The sequence below is a fragment of the Drosophila nasuta genome, chromosome 3 (genome assembly GCF_023558535.2).
Source record: "Drosophila nasuta strain 15112-1781.00 chromosome 3, ASM2355853v1, whole genome shotgun sequence".
Taxonomy (NCBI): Eukaryota; Metazoa; Arthropoda; class Insecta; order Diptera; family Drosophilidae; genus Drosophila; species Drosophila nasuta.
This window is the reverse complement of record NC_083457.1, coordinates 14,727,575-14,751,955: the sequence shown is the minus strand read 5'-3', so window position 1 is coordinate 14,751,955 and position 24,381 is coordinate 14,727,575. Positions and strand designations below refer to the sequence as shown.

Genomic DNA, 24,381 nt, shown 5'->3' with positions numbered 1-24,381 from the left:
AAATAAACCATTAAGCGAATATTTATACCAGTTACCCATAGAGCAGAAGGGTATTATATGTTATAATACTTTTGTCCCTCCAGGAAATGCATATAATAGGTAGAAGGACACTATAAAGTAAAGATATATATTCTTGATCAGCGTCAACAGCTATGTTCGTCTGACCTAAAACTCAGAGACTATAAGAGAAAGAGATATCATCCTTTTTCGAATAACAAATAAAGCTAGAGTGGCAATTTTTGTTACTCACAATAATAACTGTTGTATTTAAGATCCCTGAGATTTTGGTTGCGATTATGTACAAATTGTATATTTAGGAAGTACCTTTGTATAGCAAATAAAGCCCACTGCAATCGGGTTTCAAGAAGAATCTCAATTTTAGCTGCTTTGAATGACAATCTGGTATATTTTGAATTCTTTGGTGTATTTAAAATGTAATACATAATCGACATACTAAATATAGCCTTAGGAATATTTAAGTATTTTTGCGGAGTATTATTGGTATATTTGTAGAATCTTGTTTTATTGAAAATGGGTAGCGGGAATCTCGAGTACATTCGACTGTAGCCTTCTTACTTTTTTAATTGCTTTGATGCTTTTAAAATATGCGTGTTCTTATGTTAAGAATATTTATTTGATATTTTACGATTGACGGATCAAAACACATTAGTTTATATCACTTAATAGAAAACTAACTAATTAACTTTATACTTATTATATATGTACGTGTTCTTAACAATATTCTTAAGTGCTTAAGAATATTTATTTTGTATTTTACGATTAATATATATTTAAATGAAAACACATCAGTTTTATATTTATATCACTAACTAATGTGTTTTCTTGTATACTACTGTGGGCAAAAAGTAAGGTGAATTTGTTTGTAAAATTAAAAATCTTTATTTATTCTTCTAAATCAATATCATTCCCTTCAAAGTGATCCCCTCCCGATAAAATACACTTATGCACACTTTTTTTCCTATCCTCGAAATATGCCAAATAGTCCCTTTTCGGTATAGCCATCAGTGCCTTCTTCGATTTAGCTTTTATCTCCTCAATCGACTCGAAACGCATTCCCCGAAGTGGTCTCTTCAGTTTTGGGAATAGTCAGAAGTCACACGGAGCCAAATCAGGCGAATACAGTGGTCTTGGAACGATATGCGTCGAATTTTTTGCGAAATGGTCAAGAAAAACGTGTACAGAAATTGGTCGTTTTGGTACCAAACGAGATTTGACTTTTCGTAGGCCCAAATGGTCTTTCAAAATGGTTTTCACAGATCTTTCTGATATTCCGATCATATCAGTAAGGTCTCTAATAGTCAACCGACGATTTTTGCCTCCACTTTGTTGACGTGTTGGTCATGTGTTGACGTCGATTGTCGTCCGGAGCGCTCCAAGTCATCAACACGTTCTCGACCCTCTTTGATGGCTTTGTACCACTTAAAAACATTTTTTTTGTGACATGGTAGAATCACCAAAGGTCTTCCGCAACATACTCGGCGTTTCCGCAGCCGAAATTTCATTCAGCAAACAAAATTTGATGGCACTTCTCATTCAGACATTGTAAAAAATCGAAAAATGCACTCTTGGTCGTTTGGAAAACACAAGCGTAAATATATTTCTGATAATGACATTCAAATGAAATTTGGCCCAGATGTCATTAACAGTCTTGCCAACTTAAGAAAAAAAGAATTAGGCCGAATTGTTAGGCCCGCGAAGTTTAAATTGAAAATTCACCTTACTTTTTGCCCACAGTAGTATATCCACACTTTATATAATAATATTATATTTATATTAAAGGACATTCAGTCTTCGCCTGGTACAAGAAGATGGCAATTCGTTTTTGTTCTTTCTTTTTCGGTATGTTGAATTTGCCTTGTCAAACGTTGAAGCAAACGTGACAAGCATTAGCTACAGAAGCTGCCTACAGAAATGCCAGCATGTCCTTATACTTATATACGCACATATAAAACTGTGAAGGGGGGGAGATCTGGGAACTGAGAACTGGTAACGCGTAACTCGTAACTGGGAACTGGGAACCGTGTGGAACCATCAACGTGCGTAGTTTGGCATATCAGTTGGTTGCCAATTTGAAAATCGTTGATACAAACTCAGGATGAGACATCGACGGAGTCACGTTGAAGGGGTGACATGTTAAGCTCACCCAAATACAAATACAAATACGAATTTATATATATATATATATAGTATATGGATCGTAATCCAATGTAATATGGCGAAATATACGCGAACAATAAGATATACAAGGAAACTGTTTATGTACAGTTTGTAAAGAGTTTTAGCACAAAACTTTCGAGCATGCATCAAAAGTGGCAAATGGGGAAAACAAAGGCGAACCGAAACGAAACGAATTTTGCCATTTTGCATTAGAATTCATATGGCAAAAAGTCACATAACATATTGTGCAAATAGTTGATGCCTAGAGCATAATATGCAAATGCGAAAAGGGAAATGGGAAAATGGAAAGATGGGAAACTGGCAAAATGGGAAATCGCAATCGAAATTAAATGGCATTTGCTTATTGTGCAATCAAGAATTACTACAAGTAAACTAGTTGTAACAATTGTGTCGCATTTAAATTTCATTGAATAAATTGCATCAAATGCTCTCGACAAGAGTCTCTCTCTCTCTCTCTTACTCGAATATAACTACGAGTGCGAGTTGCGTCCTGAGTGAGTGAGTGAATGTGAGTGTGTGTTTGTGAGTACTTGAATACTGTAAATAAATGCCATAACATTTGCCCCCTTTTGCGCTTGAGAAAGCTTTTGCCATTTTCTAAAAGTTGTTGACTGTAGAAATCACATAAAAATTCACCCACACACACACACACACACAGACACAGCATATGGTGTGTGTGTGTTGCAGACAATGCGAAACAAAAACGTCGCATTTTCGATTTTACTTACTTAAATTGTTTTTCCTTTTCATTCCAACGAGCTCAATTTCCAAATTTGCCCAGCAAATGAGTTCGAGTTGTTCTCATTGTTGTTGTTGTTGTTGCAACTGAAAATTTGTTGTGGCAATTGAGCCAACTTATTATTAGCATTATCACCTTTCCGATGCCAACCTGTGCCAGCCTCTCTCTCTCTCTCTCTGTCTCTCTCTGTCCATGGGATGAGCTGTAAAAATTGCCAACGTCTCGTGTAAGGACAATAAAAGCAAATAAAAAATGCAAATTACTCTCGACGCATTCAAGCGAAAATGGCGATGAAATTGAAAACCGAAATGGCTGCGACTAGCGTGTGGCGCTATGAATACAGATAGCTACATATATATGCACTACATACATACAGTACACAAACACACACGCACACTCACACACACACTCACACAAAGCACTATGAGCACTATTATATGTGCGTATGCACAAGTAAACTACACTATAATGGACAAAAATGTGTTTGCTAGCAGTGGAAAAGAGATTCAATAGCATAAATGCAAACTGTTATACGCACAAGGCATCAAAGTGAGTGTACTACTAGCATGTTATATAGTTTAATGGACTATCAACACAGCTGAACGAGCTGTTATACTTGACTGCAAATTTTACTATAAAATCAAACGATGAATTTTATGACATTGAATTGTTGATATGCAAGTTTAATTGACTTAAGGAATGTATTTGTATATTATGATATATAGTATATCATGATAACTATTAAAATTTAGAATATGTATACGTTATACAATAAATGTGTTTGCTAGCAGTGGCGAAAAGAGCCAATAATATAAATGTTGAAGCGAGAGTACTAACATGTTATACAGTGTACTTAAATCGCAGATGAACCTACTGTTATACTTGATTGAAAATTTGACTATAAAATCTAACGAATTGTTATTATGCAAGTTTAATTTGCATGCTATAATTTAAAAAATATATTTGTGATATATGTACATATATTATGATAACTATTACAATTTGAACTGTGTATCCGTTATACAATAAATCTATTTAAATGTGTTTGCTAGCAATGGGAGTTAAGGGAGTTAATAGCATAAATGCAAACTGTGTATGAAGACTATTATAAATTCGACTGCGTTTCAGTTATTCAACAAAACTATTTCAATTTCGCATTCAAAATATGACAGGCATTGAGTGAGTGTACTACTAGCATGTTATACAGTTTAACGCAAATAATCAAGTTCAAGCTCTAAAAATACATAAGATTAGTATTATACTAGTTAAAATTAAATTAACATACTAAAATTTAAGGAATATATGAGTATATGATTATTATTATAGCCTTGAATGCGTATCAGTTACACGATAAAACTATTTAAATTCCTGCCCACTAGATAATATAATTTGCAATTTTCATACTATTCGTATAGTTGAAATCTTCCTTATTTTACTGCAAATTTAAGGGTAAAATATTAACGCTGAAATTTGCTGAAAAATATAACGAATCTTAAACAGTTTATACTGTATTAAATTCTTATTACGTTAGTTTAATTAGAGATTATTAGAGTACAGACTTTGAATCAGATATACATTAAAACCATATCAGTTTCTGCAGCTCACTTGAAAGTGTCACATCGAAATTCTGTAAGTACAGCTGTGAACTTTGAAATAGCAGTGCAACGGAAACAAAACTACACAACGGTTTTTTTGCATATTCCTTTTTGTCATTATAAAATGGAACATAAATACTAAATTAATTACTTACCAGAACTATATCACAACCTTTTTTCCTAAATATAAGTTTTACAGAAGTAATCCGTAATGTAAATCTTTTAAACCACAAAATTGAATCAATAACGCAGCACACATTTTGAGTTTGTCAACAAGAATTCGCACTGTAGCAGTATATCTCTATAGAGTCACAGGTAAGTGTATTATTGTGCAAATGCCAAAAAAGTGGCAACAAAAATCAAGTGTTCATATCCAGGTCGAGTGCAAACTTTCACAAGAGCAGATCCTTTTGGTTACACGATTTTGAGTGGTTCATTCAGTTTGGGCTTTTTAAAATTGCAACACCCGTAACTTTCGGCAAGTCATAAAATATGTATCCAAGCAGGTGGATGGTTAACGGTAAAGCTACGCCCATTTAGCCAAAATCCGAAGGCAAAAAAAAAAAGGTAGCGTAAATTACTGAAATATGCATGCGATTCACAAAGACGACAGCCAAAGGGAAATGGAAAATAGGAAATGGGCAACGGGCAACGGGCAATGGTCATTGCCATTCCATTATCAAGGCGTGGCATGTGTCCAGGAGTGAGAGAGAGAGAGCTGCTTCTATACGGTACGGCAAACTACGTGTTTGGCATGCGAAAGTTAACCAAAAGCAGTTCACATTGCTCTGCAGACAGTGCGTGAGCCAATGGGCAATGGGCAATGGACATTTGGGTCTCTGTTCGGTTTCTGGGTTTTGTGGTTTTTGAAATTGCACGCATTTGATTGCGTTATTGAAATTGACTGTGGCTTCATTACTATAATGCCTTGCTTTTTGGGCGGGAAATCCGGGCAGTCAGGCAGGCATTCAGACTGGCAGGCCGTCAGTCAGTCAGTCAGTCAGTCAGGCGATTGTGCGTACTCGTATTAAGGAATTCAATTATAAATGCCCCCAAACTGCTTACATACTAAGGCATAAGGCACAAGGCATCGAGAATATTCTGAGGTCCGCACAGCTGTGGGCTGAGACTGAGACCGAGTCTGAGCTTATGAATATAAATCTGCTACCTGTGTGCGGTTTCACTGGGTCTACACAATTTAGTTTAATTGCCACGTGGGGGTTTGAGATCAACGGTCCTAGTTGAGTGGCATCAAATGGCTGCCTGCACACACTTGGCTAGTGGGTCTGGGATTTGAGATTAGTGCCGTCTGGTTGATAAATGTTGACTTTCGGCCTACGGGGCGTATGCGCTATGTGCCAGGCCTGCTCGCCCGCCTGCTGTGCTTTTAATTAACTGCCGAGGCTTAAGTGCCGTCTAATGCATTTTACGTTCAACTTAAGTATATGCAAAATAGCATTAACGACTTATGAAAATCAATATTATTCATGTAAGTTGATAATTTTCGTAAATTTCTGTTAATTTATTTTCTCTTCCAAAGCGATAGCTCATATCGATATAACACATACAATCGATATATTGCTTGCGATCTGCAATAACCGGTTCGTGAGGGCAACAGCTGTTTTTGATAAAGCGGCAATCGATAATCACAACACTTTGTGCCGAGCAGCTGAAGAGTAAAGTGCATTTATTGGATAGAATTAATTAACGAGAAAAATGGCTTTACGACGCTGTCACTTGAACCCGAAGAAAACACTTTTCCTGCTGTGCGACATACAGGAAAAGTTCCGTCCCGGAATGCCGCTCTTCGATAAAATGGTCAAGAATGCGGACAAATTGGCAAGTGAACTTTGAAAGCTGCTTATCGAAGATTGAGATTAAGACAGATTAAGCATGTTCGATTTGCAGACGAGGGCGGGCAAAGCGTTGGATGTGCCCTTGATAGTCACCGAACATTATCCCGAGAAACTGGGCAAAACAGTTGCTGATCTCGATGTGTCGCATGCCAAGATCGTGCTGGGTAAAACCTATTTCAGCATGATGACGCCACAGGTAAAGAGTGTGATCAAGGACATCTTCGGCGAGAAGCCGCAGGATGTGGTACTCTACGGCCTGGAGGTAAGTAACCCTTATGTAACACCTTTAACCCCTCTATTAATACTCATCTCTTACTGCACAGTCTCACATCTGTGTGGAGCAGACTGCAATTGATTTGCGGGAACAGGACATTAATGTCTACATCGTGGCCGATTGTTGCTGCTCGCGTCTCAACCAGGATAGGGATTTGGCCCTGGAACGTTTACGCCAGGCTGGCTGTGTGATTACCACCAGCGAGAGCGTCATCTTTGATCTGGTGCGTGACAAGAACAATCCCAAATTCGATGCCATTCGTCGACTGGTGAATACCACCTCAGTGGACATGGAGCTGACACGCAATCCCGCAAAGTTGTAAGACATCATTTGTGTATTTGTGTCTCGATTCCAAAACAGAATTGTGTAATAGAATTAATATGAAGTTTTACATGGAAGTCGATTCAATTGGGACAAAAGCAACGTAAGAATGGCTTCTGCGTTAAAGATGCTTTTGGAATCACATTAAGTTGTCGCTTCCGTAACATGCTGAAATGGCTCCCATTTCAGGGATGTACAATGGACTCGTCGCATTTGAATTTAACATTTACAATGGCCTCTCAATGGCCATCATCCCATCCGGCTGCCTTTCCCTTTCCTCCCTCCATCCTGCTTAATATGACAATGCGTATTTTATGGACTTGCTTTGCTACACACACACACACAGAAGGGTTAGGGTTAGAGTTAGGGTTTCTCACTCTCCCAAGCAGTCGCTTTGCATTGAAATTTGTGTGGAAATCTTGCGTCGTAAAGTTTTATTTTTATGTTCAACTGATGGAGACGCATCCAATTGCAATTGAATGTGCGAGAAATGGGGAAATGGCTGCAAATGGAGCTGAAGCTGAAGCTAGCCAGCCACCTAATGCCTGCCATGTCCATGTGGAAGCTGTGGCAGTGGCTCCTTACGTGGATGCGCCTCAATGTAGGCCAACGCCTTCAGAATGGCCTCAGGTGTGGGCGGGGGTGTGGGCAACGAGTCGCCATGTGGATGATAACCGTTCTCGTCGGCCGTGTAGGACACCTCAATGGGCAGACCCTCCTTCGACACGAAATGGAACTGGCCATGCACATTGTTGTGTTCATCGCCCTCCTCCTCAGCACCGATGCCGTTGGTGATGTCGAACTTATAAGCGAAGTTGCCGTGGCCATCCTCCTTTTTGGACTCGTGCGCCTGAGCATGTGCATCATCGTCGTGGGCACAGCTCACTGCGATCAGCAGCATCACAACGAAGACCTACAACAACACCGAGGGGGCGTGGCAATTAAGTAGGCAACGGCTGCTTGAAGGCAACTTACGTGTTTGTACATGATGAGTTGGGTAAGGCAACTGTTGGTGGGTCAGTGTCAGGCTCAAGGTATTTATACCGATCCCAACTGAACCAGTTGTATGTATTAGCACGTCAATATTAATAATTTTACCTGTATTTTACAGGCATATTAATATGCCGATCGGTACTTAATTGAAGGCTTGCAACCTCATAATTTAGAGCCTCCCGAAAAATAAATTGTGGCGCATTTAGTTGTTGTTATTGCTGCTGTTGCTGTTCAATTTCAGTATTTTATTGTTTATAAACAAGATTGTTAATTACAATTACGCTTCGTGCACATCGGCATGGAAACCCGAGGCATCAGCTCTGTAGGTGACACGTACGGGAGGCTCGCCATCTCGGCCAGGCAATAAGTATTCACCCTTGATGCCATTCACATCACCCTCGGAACTCTGACTGATGCCATTGGTCACTTCCACCTGGCTCTTGAAGAGTCCCGCTCCATTCAGATTCTGCTCGTTGACCTCCTTGATCAGCGTGGCTTCCGGTTCCTCGACAGCATTCACGTTGGCCAGGAGCACCGCAAGCAGCAGGCCAGAGATGCAGACGAAGAGTTTCTGTTCGAGTATAGAAATGTATTAAATTCAATTTGCAGAGAGGTCTGAGTACGCTTCAACACTCACATGATTCAACATTTTTTTCTTTTTGTTCTACGAATTTCAACAAATATCAGAGGGGCATCCGCTTTTTATACCCCAGAGCTGCAAAAGTCGCTGCTCCGGTTCACAAAACGAGTTTTAATTAATCGTTGCTAATGATTTGCTTAACCAATTGATATATCAATTTGCATAGTTTAATCCAAGTTGCTCTTAGCCATGGCTTAATGCCGACCACTCTTCACACTCCGTCTCGCCGCTGTCTGGCGCTGAAGGGCTCGACAATTTATTACCAAAAATAGATTTTACGTATATTTGTTTTAAATTTTATTTTTTTAGCGTAAACAAGTTCAGTTTAATTTCGGTAATTTATAGTCCGTCGCAATTGATTTTAAGCGAGTGTTAAATTTTTGTTTAAATGGTTTCAGGTGACTTTTTAATAAGCTTCTTTTCGACAAGGCTCTTTTAGCTGTTTGTAAGCAAGAATACTGTGTAATTGTTTGCCTACCATTTCCACTTTCGTAATGCTTTCTTTAGCAACATCCAAGTCATGCAAAAATTCATTTGGACATCTCTGTTGGATATGAATTCGCGCAGTCAGTGCTGCATTTGAAATTAGACTAATAAACAAACGTCACACTCACATGATTCATCAAATTTGTGTAACAAATACAAACTTGTTTTAATTAATCAGTTCGCTAATCAATTTGAATATGTATGCAGGACTCAATTTACACAAACAAGAACTAAACTCAAAATATGCACAACATCTATTATAGTGTCTTGGGATGCTCAGCTGTCAGGGGTTTTTTGGACTCCTGTGACTTGACCTTCCCCATTAGCTCCCGGTTGGTCAGAAGCTTGGCAATGCCGCTAAGAAACTTGGCTTCCTTATGAACGGCTGGCTCAAGTGATTCTTTCTTTTCATCCTTTTCGGTTTGTTGATTGCTTGCACTGGGAATAACTGAAGGATATAACTGAGCCACTTGTCTGTCAATATCGGCACTTTCTTCAACCTGCTGACCATTCGATACTTGTTGACTGCGTTTATTGTAAAACTGTTCATAGAACTTGGATGCTTCGTTGCGCACTGATGTCTTCAGTTTATCCATGTCCCAACCAACGCCCAGTTTGGATTTGATTTTATCCGAGATGCCTGCAATGTCGCTTGAGGCGAAGAGTGAGCGAAACATTTCACCAAGATCGTTGCCATTTTCGTTAGTTCCCGACATTCTTTTAGCCTTCTTGCCCAGGTCCTCGCGGAACATATCAAAATCTATTTGTGGAGCTTTCAGGTATCCGCGATTCCTAAGATACACAATGGGTGAATTCCAATTTGTTATCAAGTCCTTGACAATCTCTTTCACAGAGCTTTGGTATTTGAGCGTTTTAATGTTTCTATTAGACTTCTCTACGTGATTCCCACTGGGCAACGAGGCACATGCGCCCAGCAGTGCAATAAATAGCAACACAGTAAACATACAAGAGTTCATTTTTCTACAAAGAATTTGCAATTACATTTATAAAAATGGTTATATATTTTCTATTTTTTGAATCTTGCGCTGACATTTACAGCTATCGATAGCAAATGAAAGTATCGAATAAGCGAGCTATCATAGTTGTCAATCGCGATGGCGTCAAACGGTTATGACAATCGATAGCTCGATAGCACGATAGGGAAACAGCTGTTGTATAGCTGGAAACGAGATTTTTTTGTCTCGTAAAACCTAACAATTTGCGTATTTGTTTCAAATTTAAGCCTTGAAGCTACGGGCGGCACAACTGCAACGCAATGGTCATCACAAGCAACACAACGCTGCCCGAGGAATCGGAGCTGAACGTGCAGGAGCTAAACTTATCATCGGCCGCACTCCGAGCTGGCTCTTTCCACTTAGGCAAGCAATGCGAGAATGCCAATAATGTTAGTATACCGCTTAATATAAATAGAAAATAACTTAACTCTAGTTCAGCCAAGGACAGTGGTACATCACAAGTGTGTTTAATTCATTTATGAACAAAGTTTGCGGCTAAAATTCAGCTAGAGTCAGTTATATAACCTAACCTCAAAACCGATGTTCAATTTGTTTTGTTTACGTTTTACTTTGGTGCACTTTGTGTGTGTGTGTGTTGCAGGAGTTTATGCTATGTCGCCAGGAGTTGGACGATCCACGTGCCTGCCTGGGTGAGGGACGCGCTGTCACCAGCTGTGCCCTAGACTTCTTCCGCAAAGTCAAGAAATCCTGTCACGAGGAATTCATGCAATACGCCACTTGTCTGGACAAGAGCAGCGGCACAATGGCCTTCAGCCAGTAAGTAGCATCGATTCTTAATCTAAGTGGTTACCATGCTCATGCTTAACTTGGTTTCAGTTGCCGCAAGACTCAGGGTGTCTTCGACAAGTGCATGAAGGATAACTTTGACTGGGATCGTCCCTCCTACGGTTACTTTGCACGCGCCAAGGTGAGTCTAAAGAAAACTATTTGAAATCGTCAAATACTATATGGAATTTATGCTTCACAGGTCCACAAAACGGCCCGCGAGGAACCAAAGAAGGAGGAAATCGCGGTATATCCCGATGCCACACCCGGACTGCCAGCCGATTATCCAACGCCACCAGCCAAGTATGGTTCACGCTTCTTCTGGCTGGAATAGATGCGATGCGTTACGATGCGGTCTGCTTAGAGTAATTGGAGTGGCTGATTGCCCGACTTGTAATTTACAACATGCATAAAATCTTGTTTCCATTAGTAATTCAATGCATTTTATTCACATAGTTCTCAATAACTTTTTAGCATTGCTCACCCCCGTAAAAATACAACTGCTGTTGTAAAATTTTTTATATCTTTAATTAGTAATCTACAATAACAGAGGAAGGAAGCCTAATCCTTGTACCACTTGGTGCGCTTGGGTTTCTTCACTTTGCCGCTGCTGCCCGTGATACCGCCACCGCCTTCGTTGCCACTAATCATATCCTTGTAACGGTTTATCAGTGGTCGCAACTCGTCCTTCTCCTTCTTGCGTCCCTGTTTGGGTCGATTGTTTGCCTTGCGCTCGGCCAGATGTGTTTCCCGGATCTTCTTGTTCTTCTGTTTGCGTTTCTCTGTCTTCACACGCTTCATGTGCTCCTGCGCCTGCTCCATGATCTTCTTCTTAGATCTCATGCGCAACGATGTGCCTGGCTTAGCAGCTGTGCCCACATAATCCCCCTCGACGTCGCTGCGCTGTTTCTCCTGCTTTTGCAGCTTGCCTTCTGCCTTGGCTGCTCGCGCCGTCTCCAGCTTCTTGATGTGCTTCTGCAGCTTAACCTTGTTATCGTCTTGCGGCGTTATGGTCGTTGATGTAGGCTTTTGTCCCTTACGTTTCTCTTCACGTCGCTGCTTACGTTGCTCCAGCTTCGTTTTGTAAGTGGGATTGTTTTGCTTCGAGCGTTCGTTGCGTTTCTCTTTTATTCTGTGCACAGCTCGATCCTCAATACTGAAGGCCACAATTGGTCGCTGTTGGAGGAAATTGAAATGTCAAATTTTAAACTTTACTGCGAGAATTCATAACTTACGTGTTGAGCTCCAAATATAGAGGGATTATTGTTGAGCTTACGCAGCGCTGTCAATGCACGTTGATGCGTATCGAAAGATAGGAAACCAAAGCCCTTGGATTTGCCTTGTGGATGCTCCGGTGTCACTTTTTGCTCGCGCATCACGCGACACTCATGTGGCCGAAATCCCGTGTAGGTCAATGCCATATGCTTCAGCTTCTCGTTGTCATAGTTCATTGGCAGATTGTGGATAGAAAGTCGATTGCGCGAAACGAAGCTGTAAGTTAAATAAACGATTCAATTAAATATTATTGACATTATTGAATGCAATGCTCACCGATTCAGATTCTTTAGCACTTGAGTTTTCACCTGCTCCAGCTCGTGACGCCTGGCCATGTCCGAGGCCGAAACACCATCGGCAGCCTTTGAGTTGGCCATGATGAGACCTTCTCTGGCGAGATATAGATTACGCGAATCCTTGCCTTCATCCTTGGACTTCTCCGAATGCTTTGATTTGATTTCATCGCGACTAAGCGCAGGATGCGGATCCAACACCTCGTCGTTCAACTTGAACTCAGTACCCGCTTGTAAACAGAGATCAGCCGATTCTTTAGCCTTGAACTTGACAAATGCCGTGCCTTTGGAGTGTCCAGATACCGATTCACGATTAATGATGGCATAATGCACCAGTCCAAACTTGCGGCACACTTTGCGCAGATCGTTATCCTCCGCATCGAAGGGGACATTCTTGATGAAGACTGTACAGCCTTGTTGCACATCATTTGAAATGTGTTTCTCGCGCTTTACGTTCTCGATATCCGATTTGATATCTTTCTTGTCCTCATCCTCGTCCTCATCTTCATCTCCGTCCTCTACATCGTCATCGTCATCATCATGCCCTTCGTTATCCTCTGCTTCCGCATCTCCTTCTGATTCCTCATCACCCACATCATTTTCGTTCTCACTTTCGACGCCTTCATCTTCGTTGTCACTCTCCTTTTTGACCTCTACCTTGGGCTTCTTCTCCGCAGGCTCTTCCTTCGGATGCTTGGCCGAATATTCATCCTTGCCGATGGCCCAATCCACAAACACTTTGCGTCCCAGCAGCTCTTTGCCGTTTGCCATCATTATGGCCTTCGTAGCCTGGTTGATAGTCTCATATTGCACGAATGCGCAGCCTACAAGCTTGCCGTCGCCTCGCTTCAAAATGTGCACATCCTCCAACGTGCCCCATTGCCCAAAGTGTTCCCGCAACGCATCGTCTGTTGATTTGTAGCTAATGTTGCGAACGATTAGACGAGCGCGTTTCTTTTGTCGCCGCTCCTTCTCTTCCTTTAAGCGTTGTGTGTTGAAAGGGTTGCGTCGCTTGGGCGGCTTAATCTCCTCCACATTCTCCTCTTTTTCCGGCTCCGTGTCTAACAGTGGTTTCATTTTTTTTAAGCTCCATTCCTGTCGCATTTGTTTGTTTGCAACGCACGTGTTGTAGTCGGCAACAGTGTGACCAACAATTACGTATTTAAAATATACCGAAAACTAGTATACCGGCAGCCAAAAGGACGTAAAGTGGGGCACACTAACGATGTATTCAAATAGTGCATCAAAAACTAACTTAATATTTTTTAAAACAATAAACACACCAGTAATTAATAAATCAACTTTATACATATACAAACAAATAAGTTATTCTTCATTCTCCTCGAATAGCTTTTGAAATTCAGCAGGATTCTTAAAGTAGTCAACCAAAAGTAACGACGATCGCTGGCCTAGTTTGAACATAACATGACTCCAAGGATTCAGCACATTCTTGTACTCCGCAATCTCTCCGCGGCTGAAGTAGTTTTTTAATAGTCCCGAACGGCAATTGTGAACCATATACCGCAACATATCTGCAAGAGAACAATTTATTATTGGAATTGCCGGGATTAGTTGAATCTGCTTTTACTTGTCGGAACTTTTGTAGATTCTTAAAGGATACATAGCAACAAATGCACGTATTGCCAAGTTGATGAGCACAAATCCCACAGTAAAATAATACAAGTCACTCTCATTCGACATCAGAATTGAAATATCAATCTGTCTGGTCATGTCCAACATGTTGGAGGTTGTGGCGAACTGATAACCGGCCAAGAGACCAATTATGCTCACAGTGGCAGTGGATACATTCTTGGACCATGCTACATAGTTCTCCATAGGCGCTCGATAAATCAACTGATAATGATTGGGCAGATTATCATCGTTTAGTAATTTGCGTTCCACATCAACGGAAGCCGACTTGCGCCAATTACAACATAATGCACTTGCGCTGAAATAAATATTAAATAATTCATCTTTTCTTTTGTAATTGTCACTTAAAAGTATTCACCAGATGTTTCTGCTTGTAAGCGCCGATGGGTTTATTCTCAAATTTATGCATTTAATGCTGTTTCGTAAAAGTGCCGCACACATTTTATTATTGTTATGTTCTTGCTGACGAACAGTATGCTGGTCGCAAACAAAAGCTATTAGTAAATGAAATAAAAATATTTATAATATTTATTATTTAGTACTAAACTAATTATATTTATAATATCCATTTGATTAGCATTAGTAATTTTAGTAAAATTTTTGTTTTTATGCACGTTATATATTGCCATCAAACACAAATATTATTAACAGCATACCTGGCCTAGAACATATGTCATTTTGTATGAGTGTGTTGGTGTTGTCTCAGTGAACAGCTGTGTGTTTAGGCGTTGCCACACAGTCAGCAACATAACACAGTAACAATTTTCGTTATCAAGCTGATATTTTGTTTGAAATCGTGTTTTCAAAGCAATTATTTTGAAATTGCATAAAATCTTCAATTGTCTTTCATTCATTGGAATAGCATGAATATGGATATTAAACGCGCATCACATAAAACGGGCTTGGGAGATGGTCCGGAAGCAAAGCGCGCCATGGAAGAGCAACAACAACAAGAAGATCAGGAGCAGGATAAGGAAACAAATTATATGCAGCTACACGCAGACTGTGATAGCCTCCACGCTGATCGGGGCAGCGTCACCCTGTCGCCCAGCAACCATGTAGCGCCTTTCACCGGCAATGGCTGTGAGCCTTCACTGGAATCTTTTATGTTTCACCAGACGCCTGCAGGCAGTCAGCTGTGCTCATGGATGTCGAACGCCGACTCAAGAACTTTGGGCAACGATTCTGTACCACCATCAGAAGTTGATAAAGATAGTAAAACAGTGGAAAAGTGTAAGAGACCATAATTTCCAATATAAAGCAAGTACAATGTATTTTAAATATTTCTATTTAGCTGCCAAACTTAATCGCAAGGAACAATCAGAGATGCGTCGTCAGAATGCGCTGCGTGCATTGGCCTTAGAGCGTGAGCTGTCCACGAAAGTACCACAGACACCAACATTGATCATACGCTTTCCGGATCCCAAGATAAATGTCGCCATAGTCAGTGAATTCTCACAATCTATACGGGATGTAGTCTTCCCGACGAATGTGGCAGAACGCTATTGTCTGGTGCATCTAAAACCAGGCGCGAACATCGAACAGGCAATAAAGGAGATAAATCGTATACGTTTTGGCAATGGACATTTGCATGCTGAGGTTAAGACTTTTACCGATGCGGAGCAGGCCGACTGCATTGATCCTTGCTCGCTATATGTGAGCAATATACCCTTCAATATGAATGCCGCTGATATTAAAGCATTTGTGAATTCAACGCGCGTGGACATTGGCGTCATGAAACGCCAAAAACGCGCACGCTTCGCATTTGTACGCTATTCCAGCGCTGAGACGGCAATGGAGGCATTCAAGGATCTAGTGCGCCGCACTGTCAACAATCGTGTCCTCACCGTGCGCTATAGACGCCAACGCAAGCGCCTGCCACAAGTAGCGCCTTCTTCGCTGTGCGGCGCCTCCAATTTGACCATCAACACAATTCCTTCAGATGATGAGACAGCTGAATGCCGCGTTATATCACCGCCACCTGTGGAATCGATTACCATTATTGACAGCGATGACAATGGCTCCGATTCGAGCCAAAGTAGGAGTCCGCAGGCTAAGAAAAAGCGTGAAACCAAATTAAGCGCCAGTGATAAAGAGATTGAAAAGCTGAAAATGAAAATGGCTCAACACGAAGCGATCATAAAGAGTTTACAGATGAGACAGAACAGCGTAGGTGAGTATTGCTAAATTGATATTACTTCAACAAATAACGGATCAAATTTTCAGTCAATACCGCGATTAAAGTGGAACCACAATCGGAACGAACCACAGACTTGTCCTCATTGATGCAACACTCCCTTTCCCCCTGTTCCAGCTACGATATCAAAATGGAAAATGAATATTTAGGCATTGCTCAGAGCACGCCAGATCCGGAACACGAATCAATGCCCGAGGCCGACAATCAATTGTCTCCACCCTATAGGCCAACTACTTGCGCAATTGACGGCAGCGAGGATCCAATCAAGTGTAAAAATCAATAATTTTTCATTATTCATTTTAGTGTTTATTATTACCACTATCTTACTTAGCATCCAATTGTTTTGGCTGGTTGATTACAGGTCTCGGACGCCGCAAAAGTACAAAATCTGTAACGCACTCGATAAATATAAATTCAGGAAATCAGGGTCCAAAGGACGCCAATTTGGAAGGGCTTTATGCGCAGCTTGAGAAAGATTTGGATACATAAGAATAGGACATAGGACATTTGTATAAGCAAAGTGTTGTTCCTCAAAATTGTGCGTATGAAGCTACAAAGGTGTAAATTTCTTTTTTACATTTAGTATTTATTTTTATTTAATGTTTTTCGATCACTTTTAGAGTACAATTTTATAAAATTGTTACAATAATAATACGTAAATTAAATACAATAATAATAATATTTCGGTTTTAAATATTAAACCCGAACAAATATCGCTTTAAGAACTTACAATCTTACATACACTTAGACTTATATAATAATCAAATGTATTTTAATGATCAATTTTTTTGTAGTCTTAATATTCTAAATTTTTTAAAAAACATCTATAGTTCGTATTGTAAGTGGCACTAACTAAACAGTTTCCAATTCGCTCTTTTAGTCAGTGTAAGAACTCGAACTAAACTAAATTACATTTTAATTGCTTAATCGTTTTTTTTCCGTTTTACATATTGTTTTTATGGCTCGTAATAGTTAATATCGCAAATTGTCATATTTAACATGTTCTGTTTTTTAATTTCATAACATACTTGAAGTTTCGGTTATGATATGATTCCTGATTTCTGATATCATGTTCATGTTCAGTATTGTTGTTTTTTTTGTATTATTTTTTTCTCAGTTTCTTTTATGGAATGTTAAAAACTATTTTAAGTTTAACTATACTTAATGCTGAGTTTTTGTTTGTATTTACACAACAACGAATTTAAGGCACCTGTTTCACATGATATTTGTAAGGACTTCATTCTTTTCATTATCGTTAAAATTATTTATCATTATTCGAATACACAAATCCAATATGTTGGTAGCCCACAAATTAAGCAACGTGCGGTAAAATTTTACAAACTTTACTTGGGTTGTTTTTATTGCCCTGTGAGTTTTGAGTTCTCAATGCGCGCAACATTAAAAGTATTTTAGCTAATTATGAATTTGGAAATGCAACACAGCAGGAATGTGCTGATCAGTACGCTGGCTGCTGAGTTGCTGGTCAGCTGGGATATAGACATCGCACCAGATCCAGTACGTTCCGCAACCTCGGGCTCAGCGGGTTCATCATTAGTTTGGTGATCGCCGACAGCTATTTTTTTTTAAATAGAAATAAGTTTTAAAATTCATTAGATAAAAGTCGCACAAAATATTTTTAAATTCTTAAATCAACAACTATGTAAATACATATTTAAGTGCATAACTATTAAGAGATTTTCATTATAAAAAAAATATATAAAAAAAATTTCATTTAATTTGACTGCCAAAAATGTAAAACTAAACTAAATTGGAAACAAAAAAATCATAAAAATATATGTATAAAAATAATTATTGCAACATACTGTTCCACTTTTTGAGTACAAATGGCGATTCTTGGTTTGTTTTCTGGGCGTTTGTTCAATGGCGATTCGGCAGCAGCGTAGGCTTATTGGGCGTGGCATTATTGTGACATTATTTTCAGACAGAGATCACTCAAGCAGGCATATGTATGTAGTATATATATGCATATGTTTTCATATGTATGTGTAAAGACAAATTACAAATTAGGGCGCGCGATTTAAATCGAATACGAATACAAAAATTAATACAGTTGACATGTTGCTGGTGGACAGAACACACACGAAGGAACTGGTTGCTCTCTAAAAGTATCTGTTCGTTAGACTCCACATCCAGCCGGGCAGAAGACCCGTGCCCGTGCCCGTACTTGGAACCAGATTCGTATTGACAACTGGAGTTTGCGGTACTGTTTGATCAATATTCGTGATCACACACCCAAAATAAATGAAATGAAAGATATGTAATAAAGAAAATTGGGGGGAAAAAATCATAATCGCATAAATAACAATTCAGCAAAGACGATAATTTGAAGCGGTTTCATCACTACGTAGTGCATCATCTACTGTGGGGGTGTGTGCGTGTTGTAACGTAACTACATGATTGAATTTGCAATACGATAGCAAGCGATAACATAAACGATAGCTACTAATCGGTACAATCAACTACATACACATACACATAAGTACAAAGAGCCAAGCACACGCACACACCGACTTGGGGGTGGCTTTTTGTGTCATAGCGGTAGACAGAGCGTGAGCGAGAGAGTAAGAAAGGGGCGAAAGTAAGTGGGAGGAAGAATAAAAAGAAGCAGAAGCAGCAGAAGTTCATTGCCAGCAGCGGGTGTGGTAAAGCTTTCGATTTGCTTATTGCGATATGCGCGCGTTACTTTGTTTTTGGTTTTTCGTTTTTGTGTGTTCGTTGTTATTGCTTTTCTTTTCGTTTTATTATGTTTTGAGTGTGGCGGGTTGTTGTTGTTAATTGTTCTGTTTCGTTTCATTTTATCCGCGTCTCTTATTAAAGCCTGCAAGAAATACATACAACGTACATACAGATACAGATATACAAATTGAAGTTCAGCTCAGTTTATGTAAATTGAACGGGCGGGTGTTATGAGGGAACAACAAGCACGTGCATGCAGTGTTAAGTATTCAAATTGGCCGACCGACCGTTGAGTCGTGCAATCTGGGTCATAACATAACGGGTGTGGACCACCACAGTCACACATACATTCTACATACATACAAACATAAGGTGGATAACTTATGTGTGTGCGCGCGTGTGTCGAGTGTGTGATTGTGTATGTGTGCTAAAATGGCAGAAAGGAAAAAAAGGGTACAAGGTGGGAGAAAAGGGAGCATGCAAATTGTGAATTTTAGTATTATTGATAAAACATGCAATTAAAAATACTGTTTACATGTGTAAGTGCTGCACACACGTACACAGAATGTGTATATGTAGATTAGAGATTCTTCAAAGAAAGCGCAACCCAAGAAAGCCTTTTGCCACATTTGAATTTGGTGCCACAGGTGCCAAGAGGGAAACAGTTTTTGTTTTTTAAATTTCAATTCGAATTTCGAACGCATAAAGTGTTGGGAAATGCCATAATAATAACTACAGTTTATACATAGGTTTTTAGTCTTTGAGGGGTGGAGTGGGGATTCACATAATATTAATAATACCATAGAACTACATTAAATAAATATACATACTTAGTTGGGGTGCTTATACTTAGGATTGCAAATACTACATTTAAACCAAGATATTAAGATATTGTTTTGAGGGTGGTATAGTACTACAAAGTTAAGGGGTGGAACTTGCTGGATCACTTGTGGTGTTTAACAAATAGTGTTGTAAAAGTGTTGTTGCATAGATAGTAGTGTTGTAGTGTTGTTTTTAAGCATAGTGTAGCATAAAGTAATTATCAGTAGTTTTTTTTTATACATAGTTAGATATTTTTAGTAACTTCTTGTACCAAACTCTATAGTTATATTAAATAGTTATCTACTTAGTTAGGTGATAATGCATGCCGAGTATCTAGTGCATGTTGTGGGGACCTTAATACTAATTTGATGGTTATGGTTTATTGCCTGGAACCGCCCCAAGTGGGAAGCGGGAGGTAAGTTAGTGAGACCGACTGACCAGTAGTTTGTTTTTTGTTTTTCTTTTGATTTTTACACTGTAAGCAAGATATTATATAAATATTATATTATCATTAATTGCTGGCCCTATATTTCAATTTAAAATGTTCCTTACATTTTGTAAATTTGTTTTTGTTTTTTTTGTACATGGTATGCTAAATTGAGTTTGTTAGTGAGAAAAGAAGTTAGAATAGATCCAAAACCAAAATAAGCCAAAACCCTTTGTTAATTATACAAAGAGTTTAAAGTTATTAACTTAAATAAAAATATTGAAAAACATTGTTAGATAAAAAACTGAAAAATAATCCATATCCTAAATAAATAAAAACGTCTGTTAGTAATAATAAATAATAAATTATTATTCGCATAATAAATAGTGAAATCATGGTAGAAATTGAAGATAAAATAAAGTTAGATTTTAGAAACTAATAGGTTAAAAAGTGTATTGGAAAGTGTTGAGTGGAAAGTGTAGCCTGAAGACGGTTCAGTTTGAGAACACTGAAACAAACTAAAGTAAAACACCACAAAATAGATAAATATATAAATCATAATATGTAAATAAATGCTACAGAAATTACAAATAATATACAAGAACTAAGAGGAAGAAATTCGACATACACATTTCGAGAATTAGTTTTCAATAAAAATAATAATGTATTTAATCATTTCTTTCTTTCATTGTTGTTTTTTTTTCAGACGGGTATTCGTTAGGGTAATAGAACAAAACAGACATTGAGTTCAGTAATAGAATTGACTACAGTACGAATACGAGTACGATACATACATATAATAATGATAAACTTAATTAAACATACCATATATAATATTTGTATAAATTCATTCTTTCTCTAACTCAATCTAAGATGGAGTAAGAGTTCTTAAGGATTTCTGTTGTAAACATTTCTTTAAGTTTGTATGTTAAGTAACAACTCATACACGTTTTATGAGATCTTTTTGACTTTGATTGATTCGATATATTTCGCTATAACTGTCGATTATCCAATGGATTCAAACAAAACTACCGCCGAGTCGATCCCACTCACCTGCGTCCAGGTCAAGATCACCATTACCATCCGTATCGGTATGAAGCTGCGAATGCTGCTCCGATTCGACCTGCTCGTCTTCGACAATATTACCTGTAGACGATGGCGTATTCTTGCAGCCGAACCACCAATGTGCCGTTGGTCTTGGGAATGCCGGTGTGGCCGTATCCACCTGCATAGAGATAATCGATAATCGATAACATTAGTTTCCAGTTGTGATCGCTTATCGCACTCGCGCAAACTTACCGCAAATCGTGCATCGTGGAAGCGATAGTATTTATCGCCCTTGAAGAAGTATGTGTAACCGTTGGTGTAACGCAGTGCTGCATCCAAATTGTTTGGCACACCCTCCCAGTTCGAGATGGGCTTGGGATAGCTGGCCTTCACTGGCGGCCGCTTGGCGGGATCGAAGCGCCAGAATTTGCTGCCCTTGAAGAAGTAGATCTTGCCATTGCCGCCCCACACCATCGCTGCGTCCAGATGATCGGGAATGCCTGTGAAACCTTCGCTGATCTCCTTGGGGTAATCACCATCCATTTGGCTGCCCTGGTAACGCCAGTACTGTGTGCCCTTGAAGAAGTACGTCTTGCCATTCTTGTACGTGAAGGCGGCATCAATGTTGCCCGGCAATCCTGGCCAGCCCTTCGAGATGAGCTGTGGATAACCCTCCTCAACAGCATCCGTGGTCAGCTTGTAGTATTTGTCACCCTTGAAGGCATAGGTATCACCGTGCGCCGAGTTGAACAACGTGTCGATCTTGGAGTCTTTGCAGATGGAATCGTCCAGTGGCACCTTGGGTGGCGTGAACGAGGGACGCTGTGTGCTTGGTGCCGGATAGGTGTTGGTGGGTGTGTACTGGTTGGTCTTGCGTCCATATAGCGATTGGATGGCCGCCTTGTCATCCTCGTCCAACTTGAAGACGGGCTCAAAGCCGCGATAGAAGGGCGCCATCAAAGCGGAGCTCTGATCGGAGTGCGACAAACCAAGCGAGTGACCGAATTCATGGGCAGCCACCTGGAAGAGATTGGTGCCGCGTGGTGAGCCAATGGTCCAGAGCTCGGCATCATCGAAATGCGCATCGCCGCCAAAGACGGGGAAGAAGGCGTGAGCCAAAGTGCCGCCTTGACCATCGAAGGCATCGCCATCACCGTGCTCGCTCTCCACGAATCTGCAATGGGGAGGTAAAGTGATTAATAAAAAAAGGAGTTGAAGGTATGACTTTAAAACTATGTTGAATCAAGGTTTAATTCAAGACCTAAACTGTTTAAATGAGTTAATAAATTTGGAATGTTGACTCTTAATAATAGAAATTATGTTGTCTTTATGTATCGAAAACAATTTGGAATCTATTTATAATTATTGAGATTTGTATTTCTATTCATACTCTATTCCATTTAAGTAGTTCCTTTACCTACTTTTATTCTATTGTCGAGTTGTGCTTTAGACTTCATTGTAATTCAGATAATTTAAGACCCAGATAGATAATATACAACATACTATAAATAGGTAAACAATATACATTGTTGATTATTGGTAAACAAATTCATGTTGACTTCAGGTATCTAAAGCAATTCGACCTCTATTTTGAGTTGTATGACATTTTCGTATTAAATTATTTTTAAGTTTTTCTTTGCATTGATTATTTCACACAAATAGAAGAATAATAAATAACTTTTTATATGGGTTATCAAATAGTTTGAAGTAGTTAACGGATGAAATTCTAAATAACATAAATTGAGGTGCACATATTATTATTATTATATTTTACGAAGTCTATAAATAGTATGTCTTTATTAAGTATAATAACTTAATTAGGACATACTATTTATAGACTTCATAAAAACCTTATTACAAATAATTTAACATAAAACTTATTGTTTCCCCAACTCTTTGCAAAAATGAACTTCTGCTACTTACTTATCGTAATCTAATTTCGTAGTTCTCGCCAAATTAAACTTCTGCAACTTACTTGATTTCAATATGCACTGGTCCCGATGTCTTCCTGGTGAAAGTTAGATCCGTATCCTCGCTCCATACGGCAAAGGCGCGCGCAATCTCTGCATCGACATCGTTGCGCTTCAAACGCTTGGGATACTTGGAGATGCGATAGGTGAGACTCTTGACACGCCAGCGACTGCCCTGGAGGGCATAACGCTTGGAGCGACTGTCGCCGGTGCCGACACGATCTCTCACACCACAACGTGGCAGCGACATCAATTTCATAGTCTCCTCATCCAGTTCGCCGGTGATATTGAGGCCGGCAAAGTTCTGGAACTCTTGTATGGCACTGACCCAGGTGTGCTTGTCCTGGAGTCCACTGTTGGCCGGATTACGTGCCGAGGCGGGCAAATAGCCGAACTGCGACAAGTAGATCTGCAAAAATTGAAAGCCAACCGACAGACAGGTGAGTGAGAATGATTGATATGAATAGAAGAGGCAACTAAAGAATGAAGAGGGGAGGAGCTGACGATCAAATGGAATGTTTTTGCCACCAGCTGGAGCTGCTGGTTGGCAATTGATTTATGGTGATCCGATAAAAGGTGTTTTGCTTGCATTGTAAGTGTAATTGTCCTGCGGCGCAATCCCTCAACTTGGCCAACTACAACTTGTCCCCTTTCTCTGCTGCTCTCGTCACAGTGTGTGCAAAAATATATTTGCCGCATGCAAAAGTCAAAGTCAGCAACAAAAAAAAAGCGACAGAAATAAAACTATCTGACTTGCATAATTTATGACCAAGTGCTTGGCATGGCAATGTTTTATAATTTTTTTGTGAGAAAGAGAGAGATATCCCCCCTCCCCCACACATCTCCTCTCACCACTCCCCTTACGGCTATGCGGCGTATACTCAATACCCAATACCAATGCACATTACGTATACGTACAAAGCAGAGCGAGTCACAGTTACGTGACTTTAATTATGCGATTTAGGTGTGAAAAATGCTGAGTTCTATTGGAGAGTTGAGGAAGTGTTTCGCATTTGTTTTTTATTTTTATGGCGATTTCAGCTGAAGTCGAATTAAATTGTAACGCGAATCGAGCGATTAATTGACTAAGCATTGACT

General features: G+C 39.6%; 9 protein-coding genes across 17 annotated transcripts in view; 3 read left to right on the top strand and 6 right to left on the bottom strand.

Moving 5' to 3' along the window:
• Window positions 1-6,182: 6,182 nt before the first annotated feature.
• LOC132791094 (isochorismatase domain-containing protein 1) lies at window positions 6,183-7,054 on the top strand. Its single transcript, XM_060799898.1, has 3 exons — window positions 6,183-6,372; window positions 6,442-6,651; window positions 6,713-7,054. The coding sequence occupies exons 1-3, from the start codon at window positions 6,250-6,252 to the stop codon at window positions 6,983-6,985; spliced, it is 606 nt and encodes a 201-aa protein (XP_060655881.1). The 5' UTR covers window positions 6,183-6,249; the 3' UTR covers window positions 6,986-7,054.
• A 335-nt stretch (window positions 7,055-7,389) lies between these two features.
• Window positions 7,390-8,059, bottom strand: LOC132791098 (larval cuticle protein 4-like). The gene is made up of 2 exons (XM_060799901.1): window positions 7,960-8,059; window positions 7,390-7,897 (listed from the first exon to the last, which is right to left on the bottom strand). Exons 1-2 carry the CDS (start codon window positions 7,969-7,971, stop codon window positions 7,523-7,525), a joined length of 387 nt encoding a protein of 128 aa, XP_060655884.1. The 5' UTR covers window positions 7,972-8,059; the 3' UTR covers window positions 7,390-7,522.
• A 142-nt stretch (window positions 8,060-8,201) lies between these two features.
• Window positions 8,202-8,773, bottom strand: LOC132791099 (uncharacterized). Its single transcript, XM_060799902.1, has 2 exons — window positions 8,615-8,773; window positions 8,202-8,548 (listed from the first exon to the last, which is right to left on the bottom strand). Exons 1-2 carry the CDS (start codon window positions 8,624-8,626, stop codon window positions 8,255-8,257), a joined length of 306 nt encoding a protein of 101 aa, XP_060655885.1. The 5' UTR covers window positions 8,627-8,773; the 3' UTR covers window positions 8,202-8,254.
• Window positions 8,774-8,900: 127 nt separating this feature from the next.
• LOC132791092 (uncharacterized) lies at window positions 8,901-10,182 on the bottom strand. Its single transcript, XM_060799896.1, has one exon. The coding sequence runs from the start codon at window positions 10,078-10,080 to the stop codon at window positions 9,361-9,363; it is 720 nt and encodes a 239-aa protein (XP_060655879.1). The 5' UTR covers window positions 10,081-10,182; the 3' UTR covers window positions 8,901-9,360.
• A 62-nt stretch (window positions 10,183-10,244) lies between these two features.
• Window positions 10,245-11,338, top strand: LOC132791095 (NADH dehydrogenase [ubiquinone] 1 alpha subcomplex subunit 8). The gene is made up of 4 exons (XM_060799899.1): window positions 10,245-10,508; window positions 10,721-10,896; window positions 10,957-11,047; window positions 11,108-11,338. Exons 1-4 carry the CDS (start codon window positions 10,380-10,382, stop codon window positions 11,237-11,239), a joined length of 528 nt encoding a protein of 175 aa, XP_060655882.1. The 5' UTR covers window positions 10,245-10,379; the 3' UTR covers window positions 11,240-11,338.
• A 73-nt stretch (window positions 11,339-11,411) lies between these two features.
• Window positions 11,412-13,627, bottom strand: LOC132791087 (RNA-binding protein 28). Its single transcript, XM_060799883.1, has 3 exons — window positions 12,457-13,627; window positions 12,141-12,396; window positions 11,412-12,081 (listed from the first exon to the last, which is right to left on the bottom strand). The coding sequence occupies exons 1-3, from the start codon at window positions 13,575-13,577 to the stop codon at window positions 11,467-11,469; spliced, it is 1,992 nt and encodes a 663-aa protein (XP_060655866.1). The 5' UTR covers window positions 13,578-13,627; the 3' UTR covers window positions 11,412-11,466.
• Window positions 13,628-13,759: 132 nt separating this feature from the next.
• LOC132791093 (uncharacterized) lies at window positions 13,760-14,665 on the bottom strand. The gene is given in 4 exon segments (XM_060799897.1): window positions 13,760-13,961; window positions 13,963-14,005; window positions 14,062-14,421; window positions 14,482-14,665. Coding segments are annotated over 4 exon segments (648 nt in total). The 5' UTR covers window positions 14,565-14,665; the 3' UTR covers window positions 13,760-13,799.
• A 172-nt stretch (window positions 14,666-14,837) lies between these two features.
• LOC132791090 (protein painting of fourth) lies at window positions 14,838-17,710 on the top strand. Of its 2 annotated transcripts, none has more exons than XM_060799891.1 (4): window positions 14,838-15,356; window positions 15,418-16,296; window positions 16,350-16,589; window positions 16,682-17,710. In XM_060799891.1, the coding sequence occupies exons 1-4, from the start codon at window positions 14,987-14,989 to the stop codon at window positions 16,807-16,809; spliced, it is 1,617 nt and encodes a 538-aa protein (XP_060655874.1). In that variant the 5' UTR covers window positions 14,838-14,986; the 3' UTR covers window positions 16,810-17,710. The 2 variants fall into 2 exon arrangements, with proteins under 2 accessions (XP_060655874.1, XP_060655873.1); XM_060799890.1 differs by having other exon boundaries at window positions 16,652-17,710.
• LOC132791088 (matrix metalloproteinase-14) overlaps window positions 17,406-24,381 on the bottom strand; it is a 25,999-nt gene continuing 19,023 nt past the window's right edge. For 3 of the 8 annotated variants that reach the window (XM_060799886.1, XM_060799885.1, XM_060799884.1), the window contains exons 3-6: window positions 23,289-23,692; window positions 21,566-22,487; window positions 21,320-21,491; window positions 17,406-17,893 (exon numbers count right to left, since the gene is read on the bottom strand). In XM_060799886.1, coding sequence (XP_060655869.1) covers window positions 17,730-17,893; window positions 21,320-21,491; window positions 21,566-22,487; window positions 23,289-23,692 — 1,662 coding nt within the window. In that variant the 3' untranslated portion in view covers window positions 17,406-17,729. The other 5 variants (XR_009632862.1, XR_009632863.1, XM_060799887.1 and 2 more) reach the window with 5 other exon arrangements.

What these genes read in the sequence shown, in the direction of transcription:
- LOC132791087 (XM_060799883.1), bottom strand. Translation starts at nt 13,577, where the DNA reads ATGCGACAGGAATGGAGCTTAAAAAAAATGAAACCACTGTTAGACACG. An exon ending in GTGCTAAAGAATCTGAATCG is followed by an intron (nt 12,397 to 12,456) that starts GTGAGCATTGCA and finishes TTTAACTTACAG; the next exon opens with CTTCGTTTCGCGCAATCGAC. An exon ending in CTATATTTGGAGCTCAACAC is followed by an intron (nt 12,082 to 12,140) that starts GTAAGTTATGAA and finishes TTCCTCCAACAG; the next exon opens with CGACCAATTGTGGCCTTCAG.
- LOC132791090 (XM_060799890.1), top strand. Translation starts at nt 14,987, where the DNA reads ATGAATATGGATATTAAACGCGCATCACATAAAACGGGCTTGGGAGAT. An exon ending in TAGTAAAACAGTGGAAAAGT is followed by an intron (nt 15,357 to 15,417) that starts GTAAGAGACCAT and finishes ATTTCTATTTAG; the next exon opens with CTGCCAAACTTAATCGCAAG. An exon ending in CAGCGAGGATCCAATCAAGT is followed by an intron (nt 16,590 to 16,651) that starts GTAAAAATCAAT and finishes TATCTTACTTAG; the next exon opens with CATCCAATTGTTTTGGCTGG.
- LOC132791094 (XM_060799898.1), top strand. Translation starts at nt 6,250, where the DNA reads ATGGCTTTACGACGCTGTCACTTGAACCCGAAGAAAACACTTTTCCTG. An exon ending in TCAAGAATGCGGACAAATTG is followed by an intron (nt 6,373 to 6,441) that starts GCAAGTGAACTT and finishes TTCGATTTGCAG; the next exon opens with ACGAGGGCGGGCAAAGCGTT. An exon ending in TGGTACTCTACGGCCTGGAG is followed by an intron (nt 6,652 to 6,712) that starts GTAAGTAACCCT and finishes CTTACTGCACAG; the next exon opens with TCTCACATCTGTGTGGAGCA.
- LOC132791092 (XM_060799896.1), bottom strand. Translation starts at nt 10,080, where the DNA reads ATGAACTCTTGTATGTTTACTGTGTTGCTATTTATTGCACTGCTGGGC.
- LOC132791095 (XM_060799899.1), top strand. Translation starts at nt 10,380, where the DNA reads ATGGTCATCACAAGCAACACAACGCTGCCCGAGGAATCGGAGCTGAAC. An exon ending in GGCACAATGGCCTTCAGCCA is followed by an intron (nt 10,897 to 10,956) that starts GTAAGTAGCATC and finishes ACTTGGTTTCAG; the next exon opens with TTGCCGCAAGACTCAGGGTG. An exon ending in GTTACTTTGCACGCGCCAAG is followed by an intron (nt 11,048 to 11,107) that starts GTGAGTCTAAAG and finishes TATGCTTCACAG; the next exon opens with GTCCACAAAACGGCCCGCGA.